General features: G+C 38.1%; 1 protein-coding gene across 3 annotated transcripts in view; it reads left to right on the top strand.

Annotated features, from left to right (window-relative positions):
• NELL2 (neural EGFL like 2) overlaps positions 1 to 17,135 on the top strand; it is a 160,846-nt gene that overhangs the window by 79,934 nt on the left and 63,777 nt on the right. For all 3 annotated transcript variants that reach the window (XM_074870406.1, XM_074870407.1, XM_074870405.1), the window contains one exon: positions 9,325 to 9,450. In XM_074870406.1, coding sequence (XP_074726507.1) covers positions 9,325 to 9,450 — 126 coding nt within the window. The remainder of the gene's footprint in view (positions 1 to 9,324; positions 9,451 to 17,135) is intronic.

Here is a 17,135-nt window from a genome sequence, read left to right as displayed (position 1 = left end):
TGAATCAGCTTTACTGATGATTGTCCTTTGATGGGAGAAGGTCTTCAGTTTAGAAATCTGCTTTTGAATAAGCTGTCTTGATCTGTGTCATTGTCAGTGGAGGGAAGTAAGCAGTCTTATAAGATGAATTGTCTCTTTCCAGAGTACATGTCTGAAGCACGTCGGAAGCACCACTTGGTTGGACCTCATCAGGTTTACCTTAGCTCAAAGTTGTATGTTCTCATTCTGCTGTGAAAGATTTACTAATTTATCCCTGTGTTTGGGTGAAATTACTAATGCATTATTCAACCTTCTTCCCCAACAACAAAAACATTACATTTCTTCACTTACCTAATAGTACAATCTGTTGTTAATCTTACTGTTAATCTTGTTGTTTTTAACTACCGGATTACAAAAATCAAGTATATATTCAGAAGGAGCCTGATTTCTACAGGTTGCAGTGAAGACTTATCTTACAAAAGATAAAAATTAATAATAAAATTTCAGTAGAATACATGTTGCATCATATTGGCCAAGTACAGTAATCAAGAACATATTTTTTCTTTAAGTGTAATATTGGGAAGAGTGAAAGTAAGATAGAGATCTCTGTAATGGAGATAAACCCCAGAGTTTTAAAATACATTCTGGGTCATTAATAACCAGTACTGTTTGCTAGCTTTGCTGTCTTCATGGTATGCATCATACATTTTGGGTGAGAGTCCTACTCAGGAGCTCTGCAGTACTGTCAGTTCTGTGAAATTGTGAAGGTTACCCAAGCTTCTCTCTTCATACATAAACTGTTTTCTGTAAGTGAAATGAAGCAATAGTGTCACTTATACCTAAGAAACAAAGATTTCCATCTCCATCAGCTGGCAGTGTTTGAGTCATTACCTTGTCATTTTGAGTTGGGTTGGAAAACTAATCAAGCAGAAGGATAAACTTTTGCTCTAGGAGGGCAGAATGTTATTTGGAAATCTCTATTAAAAAGTAATTAAACATTATTAATATTAAAATTAAACATTAATATTCAACAGTATTAATAAATTATCAATTATTTATTCTCAGCAAAGGCAGTAAGAGTCATCTTATTTCCATCATTATGTTACTGAGAAACCTAAATATGAAGAATTATCAGGCCAGTTCTAATGTATCAATGTGTCAGAGTGAGCCAAATCCTTCTTGTCTGCCATGACTCTTATTCAGGAAGATAATAAAGCATATTCCTAACTTAAAGTGTACAAGTAGCATCCCTGACACCAGTTCATAAAGTGTGGTGCATACTGGGGTACAGATAGTCCCACCACCTGTAGCAGTGGTATAGTTTGTACATGTACAAATTGCAGGATGTGATTCAGTGTTATTTGATTTTAATTACTTTTACAGGAAGTATGTTCAGACTGATTCTATCATCCACCCATGGCCGGGACTGAGTGATGTTACTACGATAAAAAACCAGCTGAAACTATTCATAAAAGGGAGTCTCTTGGAAACTCTTTCAAACTCCTCTGTGCTACCAGTGCCTGTTAAGGAGATGCTTTATTGTACTGAGAGCAGCCCTTTCCATCACCAATAAAAGCATATGTTGCATTTTGGTTTTAAATGAGAAATTAAGGTGAAACTTTTCATACAAATTGGTTAAATCTGCAACCTCAAAGCAAAAGAGAAAAGAAACTAAAGCCTTAATTTCATTCTTGTTTTCTTTTCTCTCCAATTTTCACTAGTAGCTGGGAAGTGACTACTGAAAGAATTAAATGCTGTCACTGTGCTGAAAAGTAACCACAGCCAGTTGGTTGGTTTTATTTCGTAACTTTCAAAACCTCAGGCGGAAGGTGTGACAGGTCTTAAGGATATGTGGAGGCTGTATCCCCAAGAGCTGTAACAAAGACACAGAAATGCTCAGCATTAGAGTGCAGAGCAATAGCAGCCACAGTGAGTATATCTGTTGTGGTACTTTAACTAGTGTGGCATCATTTGAGGGACAGCTGATATTGTCACATATTTCTGTAGAACAGGCAGTAATCTACTGGATAGCTTGTGGGAATATGCTACGTCCTTTAGACCTTACGCAAACTCCAAATACAGTCTAACCCAACCACAGGGACCTTACTACAGCTTACAGGTACTGTCCTGTTACGTGTGTATCTGTCTTCTGACAAGGAATTTTAAAATACGCACATGCAGTACAATCTGTGCCGGCTCTTCCTGGGAAGAATCTGATATATTTTTGTAGTTTCTGTATAAAAATATTAATGCTCCTTATTCCCCTTTTAAAATAGGGGAAAACAAAAACACTAACAGTGGCAAGTATTTCTAAATTCTTGACATTCACTGTTCAAAATGACGAGAAGGTGCCATACTTTAAAAAAAGAAAGAAAAAGATGATTTTGCAATTCAAATTTAAAGACCTATTTCTAACCGAATGCAGTGCTGAAGGAGGATGGATCATGAACTGGACTCTCAGTGTAAGCTGTTCTGATTTTTGGAATTCACTAATTAATCATATACAACATCCTTTTTATTCTCAGTATGCAGCTACATCAGACTAGTTGTTTGGCGCCTAAGGAAAGGCCCCGTGGGATGCTTTCATGTCTGACAGATAACCATATATAATTACTTGTTTTATCATGTATACACTACCATATGAATTAATTATAAGATATTAAATAGTAAGAAGATGCAGTTTGCCAAGTAAAACATTATGTGATGGCAGGCAATATTTGTTTTCAAAAATTTCCTGTGCGATATATATATATATATATTTAAAACTACATAATATATGTGGAGTCCAGTGATGTTTTCATGAGACTGAGATGAAGATTTCATTTTCTTCTAAGAGTCTCACTTGCACAGGTAGCTGTTGAACAGTATCTCCTACTGCATGTTTAACAAGGACAGTTTTATCTCAACAGTCTATCTCCCAAAAACTGGGGAAAGTTGAAATAGAAACAACTCTTTGTACTGTTAAAAATGATATTTTTGAAATGCTTAATGTTGTATAGTGTCTTTTGAAAGATATATAGAGCTTCTGTCAAGGAATGTAGACCTTGAGTGACTTTCCTTTTATTTTAAGAGTATTTTCTGTCCTAATAGCCCCCTCTTAGGTTGCAGGAGATGGACAGAGAAATCATGAACTTAAGCAAAGATCAGAGATTTAAAATAATGTGAAGGGAAAAGCACCAAGATGTGTACAATGTGTGTATATGTAACTGATGCAGTTTAGTTATGGGCCAGGAAAGAACATACCTTATGTGAAGATCCAATAATTAGAATTTATTTTTAGTCTAATTGATGCTTTAGCAGTCTAGTCAAGATATAACAACTGCTTATTAGTTCAATTACAACAGTGCTAACATTTATAATCCAACTCACCCAGTTTCTCTTAAGGTCCATTAATAATTCAATAAAAATCAATAGACATAAGTAGCTGCCCATTTCTTCTTTACCCTCCCTATGCATTGCTACAGGGAGTTGTTAGTGGCCCAGGTTCTTTGCTGGGAGCAGCATGGTGGGGATGGTGGAAGGTTATTTTGTTTTTTCTCCTTGGTCTTTGTGTATGCTTGAGGTTATTTTTGTCTTTTAACTCAATACATGGGGTATGTTGTTGTAGCTGGTTCACGAGGTTAGTTATATTTTGATTCCTTAGGTTTTAGTGCTTTTCTCTTTTGGGGGAGGAGAGACACATAACTGCAGAAAGGTAGACAAAAATAAAAATAATAAAAAAACCCAAGAACAAAAATCCCTGTTTCAGAGGTAGATCATATACACGTGACCACTTGGTAATTTTGCTGTTGGGGCTAGGCCTTTTAGTGGCTGTTGGTAACACAGAAGGCATAGGGCTATATATATCTAAGGAGAAGAAAATTCAGAGATTGTAGAGGGTATGAGTGATGACAACTATGATGGTGCAGTCAGCTGGAATAAGTAACATGGGAGATTGTGATAAAATACACAATTTTGATTGAAGTTGATGTTAACATCCTTTGTGGAATATGTCAGTTGGAAAAACTGCTGCACTGGATTTGGTAGAGGAAAGCAAAACAAAATTGCAGTGATTGGTTTGTGACTGACTGGAGAAACTGTAATAGTTAAACTATAGGCTTCTCTGGTGATGGAGAACCTGGAAGTAGTAGTGGGAGGAGAAGGAGCAAGGGCTGTGCCAGAGCCCCAAGACACTTCATCCTCAGCGAGTGAGGAAGGGTATATGCAAGAAGGTTGTGGAAACCCAAGTACATGAGATACTGAAACCAGGTTGTAGCTGAAAGTGAAGGGAGCTTGGAGATAATATGAGCTCAGAAATATGGTCAGGAAAGCGGAAGAGACCCTATTTAAGAGCATTTTTATTGGAGCAATGGGCTGGGAAGTTTTAATGTACTGAACACTTGAGCAGTTGGGAAGGAAGAATTTGACGATGAGTTAGTGTGTTTGGTGGTGAAAGGAAAAAAGCCAATACTTTCACAGATGTGTAAGCTGGTGTAAGCTTGCTTCAAAGTTATGGTCTGTCCTTTATTAAGGAGGAGGAGCTGGTGAGGGGATGGGTTGAAGACAGGAGGAGAGACAAGGTGAGCAAGATCTGGAGACAGGACCAAACTTATGTAGAAGGTGGGTGAGGGAGGAAAACAGCAGAGAAGCTTGATGTCAGAGGTAGAAGGTGCAAAAAGAAGAGCTATTGTTGGTGGGGGGAATTCAAAGAGAAAGAAGAAAGGACAGAACCTTTTTTCCTTTGTGACCTTGTCCAAGATGCAGGACAGGTTGTGTTGGTTTTAAATCCACGTTTACCTTTTTCAGTGGTATTTGTTCCTGTGATCGATCACTGTTCATTCTCCTCTTTCATAGTCCCTTAATTGGTGAGTAACATCTGCTGATCTTGTGATGCCCTTTTTCTAGGTCAGGCACCAGATGAGAAAGTCTCAACCTTTCCCAGCTTATCTCTTTCTGTATGAGTCAGTTCAGTAGTGATAAAAATAAGGGCCTGAAGGCCCTTTATGGTGACTGTCATTACTGGCATTCATCCTTGGGATTCTCGGCGGAGAGGCCCAAGATTCACAGGAATGGTGGGTAAATGATGCCCTTGCTCTTAGCAGTGGAGCCCTTGGTTCAGGATGGAGGTTTGCTGATGAAGTTGTGTGGGAGAGGTGAAAAAGCATTACCCTCTTCAGCAGGTAAATGTGGGGCTTCATATTTATGGGCTGTGAAGACAGATCCTTTCATTAACACAAAAAAATGTGGTTTTTTGTTTGTTTTGTTTTTAATTTGTAGGTCTAATCTAATCTGGTTTTGTGTTCAGGGTAGTTTTTGATGCACTTCTGAAATAAATGTTTATAAATCTTTTTATGTTCCTGTTTGCTCTCTTTCTAGGTACTTAATATTATTTGTTGCAAAAAACCTGCAAAAGCATCTCCCTGCCCACTATATGCCTCTGTAAGTGTGACCAGGGGATCACTGTTGCCATTGAGTTTTAAAGGAAATGGCTGGAGGCAGGACACTATCCATAAAGGATCCTCAGTTCTGGAAATAGCCTCTTCTCTTTACATCCCGGATTTACTGACTTAGTACCAGACTCATTTGTTCTGGCAGGCTTTTGTGGTGGATAAAGGCAGTGATGAATAGTGAGGCCTAAGGAGAGACTTTGTTTGTTAGCGCGAGTCTTTGGTCAACAATGATTTATAGATTGCAGGTCAAATTCTCTTCTTATTAATGGAATTGTAAAACACAACTGGGAGTTTCACTCTGGGGAAGCAAACTCATTAGGGTGTAGGAGGAAGGGATACAGGGAAACTTTTCTTGGGTTATATATTTTGCATAAATTTTGTTTGAGTGCTTGGGGAGATAAAGAAAAGCGGGGTTTTTTTTGGTTTTGATGTTTTTGCAAGTATAAATAAATCATTGAAGTGCAGATTCCAAACACTTTTGCACTAACCAATTTTCCCAGAGATGCCTCTTTTATCTGTTCCATTGGGAATAGAGCAGGTTGATGATCTCCATGACTACATTGTTGTCAGTATATCACAGCTGGTGTCTCAGTATCACATCACAGGCTTAAAGCACACAAGTCTTTATTGTTGTGTGTGTAGAGCCATTGGAGTGGTGCATTCATCCTATTGAACTGGCTTCAGCATCTTACTGGCTAAACAGTAAGACATTAATGTGCATTAATATGCTAACTAGGCTTTTTGGCAAGGGGAAATTAAGATAAATGTTGTAGGCTTTCTTATATATTGAAATGCATCAGGTTTTCTGTTGTACTTAGTGCATTTGTATCTGAAGGTGAATAAAATGCTACACCCATGTTTCGACCAGCAAGCAAGATGAAAAGGCTTTTATTTTGGTAGCTTTGAAAAAGAACAGATGTTGGGCTCTTTCCCTGCCCCAGTTTAGTCTTCCTTGGTCTGTAATACCTTAATCTAATGTATACGAAGCTTGCATATGGAGTGCTATAAAGGGGGAATGGTCGCATGTTTTTAGTGTGGTCAGTCTCTGTGTGACTAGTTGTCATTTTTCCCTTTTTGTATTAATTATCTTTTACATCCAGTGGTGATGTAATTTAGTGCTAAAGTTGCAAACTGTTTCTAAAAGCAGCTTATTACCAGGCTGTGCACCCATGGTGTAGAGCAACAGAGTTTTGACACTTGATTAGGGTCTTTAGGTGCCAGCGTAATACAATAATGTGATAGTAGCAGTAATAATAACTTTTATTTCCTTTGCATTCCGTATAGGTTTTCTAGAGAGCTGGGTGGGAAAGAGTTTTGTTTTTCAGTGAGCGTTTAAAAAATGTGGATAATATCTTTGCAAATCAGTTTGAAAAAAAATAATCAGATTTGTTCAAATGAAACATTTCAAAGTTAACCTGAGCAGTTGTGGGTTGGGGTTGTTTTTTTTTTTTTTTTTTTGTCACAATTGAATAAGCAAGGTTTTGAAATAAAGGCAATTATAAATAAAACACTTTGCAAAGCCTCAATATGTGGCATGTTGGCAAAATGAAAGCTTTTCTTTAGAACACTTCTAAATTAGAAGGTTTGAATCAAAGTAGCTCTGGCTTTAAGTTTTTCACTGCAAAATGAAAAACATTAGTATGTTGGGTCTCCTGTGGCTATTTACCTGCCAAAGCAATCATTAATATAGTTTTCAGAAAGTTCTATTTAATGCTTTTGAGGCTTTGGATCTTTAAGTAGAATTTTCTGAGGGTGCCAAAGCTGGCTCCTAGGCAGTCTGTTGACGCCAAGAACATTACTCGAAGATTGATGTTGTTACTTAAATACAAATCAACACTATTAATTTAATACGGAGTTGTGAACTGGAATTATGAAAGACACAAGTTGCATCATTTGTGGTAGTAGCTGGGGCATATGTTGTAACTGTTAGCTGGTTTTGTGAACTGCACATTTAAGTTTCTGCAGAACATCTGTACATCAGATCTGTGCCATTTTCCGCTTTCTGTGCTAAACCAGCTGCCTCTGTGGTAGTCTTGTGATAGCTTCACTTCTTTTTTTGCTTTCTCAGATGACTTTCACAAAATGTGTTTTGAGCCTTAGTATGCTTACTGTGCTCACTGTAAATACACATTTATTTGTGTATGTGTGTATGTGCATGAAAATTACAAAATTAGCTTTTCTAAACCAACACCCTAATAGAGCTTACAGGGAAAGGCAGGGAAGGAAACCAGCTGAAGTATATTGGCTGTGAAACTCTTAGGAACTGAATTTGTGCAAAACAGGCTGGGCTCACCACCCTGAGCATTTGCAGTGGACAGCTTCATGGTTTGTAGCCAACCGCCCCCAGCTTCTCCAGCAGAATCCAGAACAGTTGCACTGAACAGAGAAACTGGGGAAAACAGAAGTTTTTTTCAAAACTGAATGAAATTAGGAAATGACTACAGAATTGCTAATATTCAGTGTCGCATTGTTTTGTTCTGGAAGGCGAGTTTTCTTCTGGGAATGTAAAAGGGAAAAAAAAAAAAGACAGGCAATGAGTGCAGTTGGTAAGTAGCTATTGATTTAAAGACACTGGGAAGAGAGGAAGTCTTGGGAGGTAAGTATACAACCTAAACAGGAGTACAGAAGTTAACGCTAGTGATATTTAGCATCACAGCATTAAGAAGTCAACCCTGATTTGAGTTTATATATCCAGTCTATTGTTTTGAACTATCATCAGACTCTGGAACACGACACTGATTTCCATCCAGATTTTATTTTCATACTCCGAAAGGTGTAAACATCATTAAAAACAGAGAGGAAATCAAAAGTGATGAGCAGGGAAAAAACCAAGCCAACGATCCACCTTTTTGTTTTTTAACATACTTTTGTAGCAAGGTTCAGTGGCACATTGGATGACAATATAACTAGATGTACAGAGCATCTCAGTAATGCTGTCTTTATCATTAGTATTACAGGAACAGTGTGCTACTAAGCACTTCCAAATTAATATAGCTTTTCTTTTCTGTGGCATAATAATAGTGTGCAGAGGTTTTTTTGTTACTTGTGGTGCTTTTTCTGTCTTACCATTGAAGTATAACCTGCTACAAGATGTATGTCTAATTTTGCAGCCCAAGGGAGTACCAAAACCAATCAGGTTTTGAAGTCCATGCTTACACTGATTTATGTCTGGAATTTGCTCTAAGACTTTATACTGCAGGAGGTATTGCACCCCAGCAAGTATTTTATCAAGTTGCAATTTTTTCTGTCAGAGCAGGTCTTTATATAAATCAGATTTTCAGGTTCCTTTCAGATATGATGTGTGTATATGTATCTATATACATATATATGTAGATATGCATAGATATAGATATATGTGTTTATATATATTAAAATTACTGATTGGCTACTTTATATTTATAAGAGAAACTTACAATAAGTTTGGTGTCTTTTCAGATCTTACCATGTTCCTTACAGTTTCTTCCCAAACAACAATGCCTGTTAGATCAAAGGCATATAGTATGCATATAGTAATGTGTTTGTATACTGATGACCGCAGTGACTGCATACGTACAATGATGGATGAAATTGCAGTGCTGAGGCAGTTGATCTGCTGTTTGGGACACCAGTTATTTTTTTTTATTATTATTTAAGTCATAGGAATAACATCATAGGCACTTCAAAAGGAAAGATGTAAGCCAATGTAATCTTCTTTGTAACTCCACTAACAGCTGTTCACAGAAAGCTCATGCTGCTTCTCTTGTTTGAACACTTAAAGCAGCTTTTTTAAAGGAGAAAGCCAAAAAAATTTTCCAAAACGCATTGTTGTTCAAGTAACTTTTTAGTCTAACTACTGATGAGAGTGAATAGTGGTGTATCGAGAGACTGCAAAGAACCAGCTGAATTTGACTTGTGTTCCTTTTTGCTTTATTCACAGATATTGATGAGTGTGCTGAAGGACGGCATTACTGTCGTGAGAATACCATGTGTGTAAATACACCAGGATCCTTTATGTGCATCTGCAAAACAGGATATATACGCATTGATGATTATTCATGTACAGGTAAGAGCTGTATATTTGTGAAAGGGGATAACAGGACGATGGTATTTAGGAGCACCTGGTATGATTCTTCTAAAGTTAATCTTCGTTAGAGTCACAGAATGTTTACGTGAAATGTTAAACAGAATAAACACCAAAATAGTTGCAAGAATACAGTGCAGAAAAGCCGATGCATTTTACAGATTATGGGTATGTTGTATCGATTGCCTGAAATTGTAAGGCAGTCTGGGTTGTCTCATAGGTCTGCTTGGTTTTTGGGAGCTGATCAAAAAGGTGAAGGGAGGAGGCGGAAGGAAAAAATAAGAGAGCAAAAATAGTGCTATGGGTTATTTTTGGTTTCCATATGGCAAACCAGTACAACGTCACTTGGAGTATAATGACTCTTTTGCAGACTTTTGATGGAGTTAAATTTGCTGCATATTAGAAGTGACTGTTTCCTCACTTTGAATTCTCCTGCATCAGGGAGGTTCCTCAACTGAATCCTGAGTTCAGAGGGCAGGAGCTCTGCCTGCCTTGAGCCACTGACAACAACGGTTTTATCTCTATATCTTCCATTTTGCTCTACTGCCAGTGGATGCTCTAGAGGAGGAGTTGGGTTCATACTGACTTTCTGTCTTCTAGTCATCTTTTATTGTAAGGTACTTCAGGGTTATGGAATGAAAACTGAACATTTAAAACAGCCTTCCGTGTCAGAGCCAGACTGACTGTAAGTGTTCCTGGGAGGGATGTATTTTTTCCTACTAGACAGATACGTCAAATAGGATTCAAAGATGTGGCAAATTCTCTCAGTGAAGAAAAACATGTGTAAACAAAATAGTACCACTATTTTGTGTGCACAGGGGAATGCATTAGCCTTCTATAAGAGGATATATTTGTTCAGTAAAACTTGGAGTTCATGTTATCTAACAGTAAGGCTGGCTATAAATGGATGAGAGTATTCAGAATGTGGAGATAGCACTGAGAAGTTAACTTCTAAATTTATTTAATTCTGTCCGTTATGTCTTGGCATTTTTGAGCATCAATGATATGTCTTGGTACAGAAACAGCATCTTCACAAACTGCCATAATTTGCTTGCCCAAACATGCACAGCACTCAGGGACATGGATTTGAAACCACACATTTGTGGCTTTTGTGCATACTGTCTTACCTGTACTTGACATTCCTCTCACATACACTGGCAAGTACTATTTTACTGCAGTAAGCCAGTTCTTGAAGCACCAAGTTATAGGCTGCTTGCAGCAGGTCCTTTCTGAAGCAACCAGTATGTTTCTGATCACTCTCTCATGTTTCCCACACTCTCAGCTGAGTAAAGCAATTGTTTCACTACCTACCAAGTGTGAATGTTGGGATTATTTTAGGATTGGCTTTATCTAAATCACTGTGATACTTTTTCTGCTTTGCTTCCCTTAACTTGCTGTTCTGATTGAACTCTGCAAATGGTAATTCAGTGCCTATAAATGTAATAAAGGTATTTCTCGGCACTCCACACAGTGCATTCCTTCTATTTGCTGAAATGTACTGTTGTGAAATTCAGTGTAGTTCAAGAGCTCTGGACAGTCAAACTGGTGTAAAACTTGCTGGAAATCCATTACAGATCTCAAATTCCAAACTGAGTTTGACAACACATTTGTAAATAGTATTTTCCTGTGAAATCAGCTTGATGGGTGACAAAATGAATGATTTCTTTTCCACCTTCTCTTGGTCAAGCTGGGAAAAGTTAATGGAAAAGGAAGTGAAGTAGGTGAAATAGTTTTGTAAGATTTCAAGTCTTAAGACTCGCTAGGCCAGATGAACTGTAAGTCATGCAGTGACTTTCTGTATGTCTGAGTGATGCCACTCGCTATTATTTGGGACCTGGAGTTTTTCTGAAGTTAAAATTATAGTGAATTTTGGATACTGAGAGGCAACCACAAGGATGCAGTGTCTGTTGGGTGGTAGAGTTTCCATGAATGGCAACATAACATAATTTAGTGTATATGTCACAAAACAGTTGCATTTTTGTTCTGGTTCCACAACTAATGTGAGCACCTCCAGTGGAGGCACTGGTCAGTTACTGAAGTGTGTAGACTTATGAGACTCTTGCATGACGTTTCCATCAAACAACTAGTGAGTGAAAGGTTAATTATGTTGTAAAAATTGACAGAAACACAAGATACATTCAAAATCATGTGCTTTGATCAGTAAATGGAATTTCGTGTTAGTTTTAGTCTATATGAGTGACATTGAGAACATTTACATTATAGTACTGTATTAAAACAGGTGGCAAACGTATATATTTGTACACGAGACTGCCCCTCAGCGTATTATTTGCTCTTTGCTGGTTTTGCCATCTATTAAAGCTCCTGATTTTGGAGACTTTTGTGTCTACCTGTTTGCCTGGAAATAAATCTAAGAGGTGAAGTGAACACAAGCAGGGAGGGCATGTTGCTGTGGCTTTAACATGGAGTCTATGGAAGTTTTGAGCTACTAGATAGCTTAGTATTGTCTCTCCTGAAGAAGCGTGCTCTGTTCAGAGAACCAGCAAAAGCTCGGTGTAGTAGAAATACTGACTGTGTTTCGAGGACATTGCTGAAAGATGTGTATGTTAATAAATCAGTGCAAAATAACAGTGGGAAGGAGTTCATGATGCTAATGATAGTACTTTGCCATCCTGCAGACAGACCAAGAGGTTTAGTCTAGGCTGTTATGCTTGGGTATAGCTGACTTTTCATAAGCATGATTTTCTCTCACAGCATACTGCAATATTTTAAAGCAAGTAGGTTACAATGGAACTCATTATACTTCCCTTTATTGTCTTTTTTTGGCTTGTTTGTTTGTTTTTAATTTAAGTGGTGCCTTAATGACATTCAGCTAAACAAATGATATCTAGGACTTGAGAAGGAAAAGTATTTTCCAAATATGTTTTGTTTAGAGAATCAAGGCAGTGAAGTGTGTTAGGGAGCTCAACCTGTCTCAGCCAATCTTGCATTTGATCTATTTAAGTCCACCAATTTAATCTGCCTTTTATGATTGTAGAAAGCAGCAAGTAGAAATCTTTGTGCATTGAGAATCGAGATACCACCTTGTCCATGCCCAGCACACCTCACTGTGTATTATGAGCTCATGGCTCATTCACTGCAGCTGGGATTTATTTTGGTTAAGCTCAATTTTCTTGTCATGATGGTGCTAGTTCTTGAAGTCAAGGACATAAACCAAGCCTTTTTATCTGGCAGAAAAGCAGGACAGTAGGAGAAAACCAATCATGATAGACCAAAGAGACAGAACTCTGCAAATTAAAGATATTTTTGAAAGGTTTTGTGAAGAGTACCCTGTTTAACTTGGCATATCTGTGAAAGTAAGGCTGTGCACTGTCCTTAACAGAATTTTCAGGGTTTTCCATTTTTTTTTTTTGGATCTAATAATTAGATTTATTGTAGAAGCTGCACAGAATAGTTGATGTATTCCATAGTCTGTACAAAAACCTGATGTTTATGTCTGGCAAAAATGAAAAGTGGGAAAGATGTCTGTAAAAAGAATGGTATTTTAGAACCAATTCAAACACTGATACGCAAAATATGTTTACATTCATGCCATTGAATAGTCTCTGTTTTATGTAATTCATGTGCAAAGAGGGTATTGTAGGACATAACTTCTGCATTGCTCTTTTCTATTTTCCCTGAGATAGCTGGATGCATCAGCTTTTATAGCATCAGTTCTCCTCTACTGCAGAAGGGTATTATAAAGATGCCTCTTGCCAACTACTCACGAGAGCCAGGCTGTGGAAGCCTCATACAGACATCCTTTGTGTGCAAAGGCAATCCTGAGTATTTTAGGGGCACCTTGGTACTGCAAGCTTACTACAAAAACTACCAAAGGCTTCAGGACTTACGTTGGTGTGATTGTATGGTATGCAATTCTGTTCAAACCTCTCAGTACTCGTGTACAGAGAGTCCGATGCACTTTGTTTTTTGCCAGTGTTTGTGACTAAATTTAGTCATTTAATCCTCTTTTGCCTTTTGAAGAATTTAAAATTCTTGGCAAGTCTCTATTTGCCTCATTGACAATCCCGTGTTTAACTCGCTGGCTGAAATATCAATGAAACTGAAAAGGAGTCAGATTTTTAAACCAGTTCAGGAATAACAAGATAGGACAAACAATCGACAGCTGATCCCATGTGTTACTAAATGTTAAATTTTAAAAATATATCTCAGGTTGCATTGTTCTTGTAATGCTGTATAATTGAATCCAATTATGGAACTGTAGCTTTGCATAAAATAGCTGATTAGTGTAAGCTGGACCAGAAGCTGGTAGCACATTCTTGGGAATGTTGCTAAGCAGGAGGAAGATGTTCTGTAGCATGGCTACATATGTCATATACAATATGTCATTGTTTGCACAGGATAGCTGAAGCACAGGAAGGAGATGTTGAAAAATTATACCTGAACGTTGATTAGGCAGGTTATGATGTGAGTGATGTCCACGCAACTTGCTGGCAGACTAACGTAAAATGCCTTATTGTTCCATTCTTTGCACACATATATAATTTAGCAGTCATTGATCAAAATAGAAAAGAGACATAAAATCAGTGACATTGAAAGGTTTTTCTCCTGCATGAGACATTTGAAAAGAAATCTGTGCTATCTACCTCTGTCAGAGTCCTGGGCACAAAAGACTGATTTAGACAGCATATAGCTGCTTCCAGAACAGCTCCAGTCTCTTTCTTCCTGGCATGTTTATTGCAAGTTTTACAATAGATCTGAATTACATTTTGATTTTCACAACAAAGGATGTAATGAAGACATCAATTTCAGATTTGTTATTTGTATTCATCTTAGAAGCAAGATTCACAGGGTTAGATTGAGTTAGTCGCAACCATATTTACACAGAAATCTGTTGTTCGTGACTGATTTTATGTTCAGAAATCAATCATAGCTATGAGAAGGGGAGAGATGAGTCCTAAGCTGCACCCATATGCCAAATGGGTGCACAAACTGCAAATTAAAGGCATAAAAAATATGCCCTGGGGTACCATGTTTCCCCTACACTGGTATTGTCTCATTCCCCTTCCACTTTGCTTCACAGAACCTGAAATGTAATGGTGTTGCGCTGGGGGAAGGAAGGCAGAAAATGGCATGAGTCTCTTCTGGGGTAGTTTTATATGTTGTAGCAGTATGTTGCACCATCACTGTTAGATATGATTAAATCTGAACGCCTTATTATTTTTCTGGAATAGTAACACACCCTTACTATACCTGGGATTAAAAAATACATGGACTGTTTTCTTGGTTGGAAAACATAAAGTTTTCCTTCTAGGAACAAGGATGCAGCCAGTGTCACCTTCAATCTTTCGGGCTGCTGTGTAATCTGCAGCTGGTAGCTGTGCTCTGAACAGCACAATACATATTCTTTCCTGCACCATTCGTTATTATTTTTTTTTAAATGGAAAAGGGAGAATTTAGTAAAGGAGAGATGAGAGCTCTCTCTTTTTCATGCTTGGTTCTAACACTGAGGAGTTCTGACTAGCCACAGTGGATGATTAATCAAGTTTAGTCTGAACAGATGCCTTTAGTTTCCTGCACTGGGACCACTCGCTTATCTACGTAACCCATCAAAAATGGAACAGAAGAAAGAAGACACTGTGAGATTTAGTGCTTCCTCCCTAGATTGTTATTAAGGCAGAGGAAGATGCATGCCATGATCTGGAGAAGCCATGGATTTTCTGAGCCCCAGATGATGTTTAAAGATCTGTTTCTGTGCAGTCTCATGGGCCACCTTCTCTTGTTTTGCATTCCAGTCAGCATAAAAGGGAGAAGTGACATGGAAGTGCTAGTGGTGTGCTCAGCCTCTCTTGTGGGTGGGAGTCCACAAGGTGATGCGGGGAAGGTAACACAGCTGATGTTACCCTCCCAGAGAACTCCTCCCTGGGAGCTGTTTCATGTTTCACACTTAGTGCTACTGGAGAGGGAGGTGTTGGGGCTCTCCATGGGTACCCTAGGATGGTGTCTTGAGTTGATTCTCCCTGTATGTGTGCTCTGGGTAAGATGATAAACGACCGAATGTAAGATGGACATATTAAGTATGGACTGTGTTAGTATGTAAACCAGACTCTGAATGAATGTTTGTACACGCTGTCACCTATGGGGTTTAGTAAATTATCTATTACATGTTTCTTTTTTTATTTTTTCTTTATTTTTTTGTTTTGAGGGAGAAGTGAGTAATCTACAACTTTGTACCCTGACACCAGTGAGGTTTTACAATTGTGCTGTACTTAGCAGGAAATACATGTGAACTCTTAACTGATTAATTATTAAAAGCATATCAGGCACGTTGCAAATCGTGGCCTACTTCTTCCAAGCCCAGTGGTCTGGCCACGTGAGCTGCAATGTCCGCTCCCGCAGCAGTGTTGAGCTGTGTGGGACCACTCCCGCGTGCGGAGTTAGGCACTCACGTACATGTTTTAAATGCATGCCAACCTTGTAACTTTTTTTCATAACCGTTTTGCTAAATCCATTACAGACAATTTTGTCTTTCCTCTTCATTTTCACTTAAGCCAAGTCATGATGATTTTTTGCTGCTGCTTATTTTCAGAAAGAAGTAGCTTAGAAGCCAAAGGAGATGGCAAAATAGGTGGAGATTCTATGTCTGTGAGGCTGTTATTGTGCATTCCAGCCTGGTACTGTCACATTCATACTCCTGGGTTTGTTTTCCAACTTCTAAATAAAATTGTGAAGGATTTTTATATAACATAACATGACTGTGGTGGGAACATCTGCAGGGTTTGTTCTTCAGAGACTAAATAAATGGAAGGGATACGAAGTAGTTCTTTAGAAATAAAAGGACTGAGCAGAATAGATAAATGGCTTTGGTCTTTGGGCTTTTTGACTTGGTCATATGGACGGCCTACTCAAAGCAATGAAAGATGGGTTGAACTCCTTGAGCTTTAACTAGGTTTATCCAGCAGGACCTTGCTAGGCCTCCCTCCTCCTCCACCCCAGCCTAAGTCTCAGAGATTTTTCTAACATTTTTCTGAAAATGGTGTCAATGCATTCAGCAGCATTTAATTTTTTTCTGCAATAGCCTCTCACACTAAACTGAAGTCTAATAATTGTTTCCACACAAATTACCCAGAAATGTGGAGGTAGCAAGTTGAGTGACACCTGAAATGTTAATTCTTTGGAATACTGGCAGCTCTGCATATTTTTCAAATCAAATTAAATCACAAATCTGTTGCAAATTGGAAGGAATTCCAAGACCAACATTAAAATAATTAAGGGGCTGGGGAGATTGACTGGACATGTGGGTTAAAGATTTAAAGAGAAAATGACACATTTATCTGCATAATGATGATGAATGTGCAAAAAGTAGGAATTATTATAACGATAATACTAATTAATAATTACTTGGGTGGGTTCGATAGTAAAGGGGAAAATTTAGGGGAAAGGCCTGAATCACTTCAGGCCAGTACTTTTTGACATTAGTTTTTCATGTCTGACCCATATTCTTTGCTCTTTAATGATACTGTGAGATCACTGAAACAAATCCACCTCAACATAATGCATAGAAGACCGATTGTCATGTTTAGCCCATTCAGCACTCATGCCTCTGATACTCTCTCACCTATCTTTGTGCTTTTTTTCCCATGCAGCCATTCATGTTTTCTCACTTTGGTTTCCCAACAGGCCACTTCATTATGATTTATTTTACAATT

This window comes from Strix uralensis, chromosome 5, assembly GCF_047716275.1.
Source record: "Strix uralensis isolate ZFMK-TIS-50842 chromosome 5, bStrUra1, whole genome shotgun sequence".
Lineage (NCBI taxonomy): Eukaryota > Metazoa > Chordata > Aves > Strigiformes > Strigidae > Strix > Strix uralensis.
Note: the sequence above shows the minus strand (reverse complement) of the source record. Positions and strands in the feature narration are given on the sequence as shown.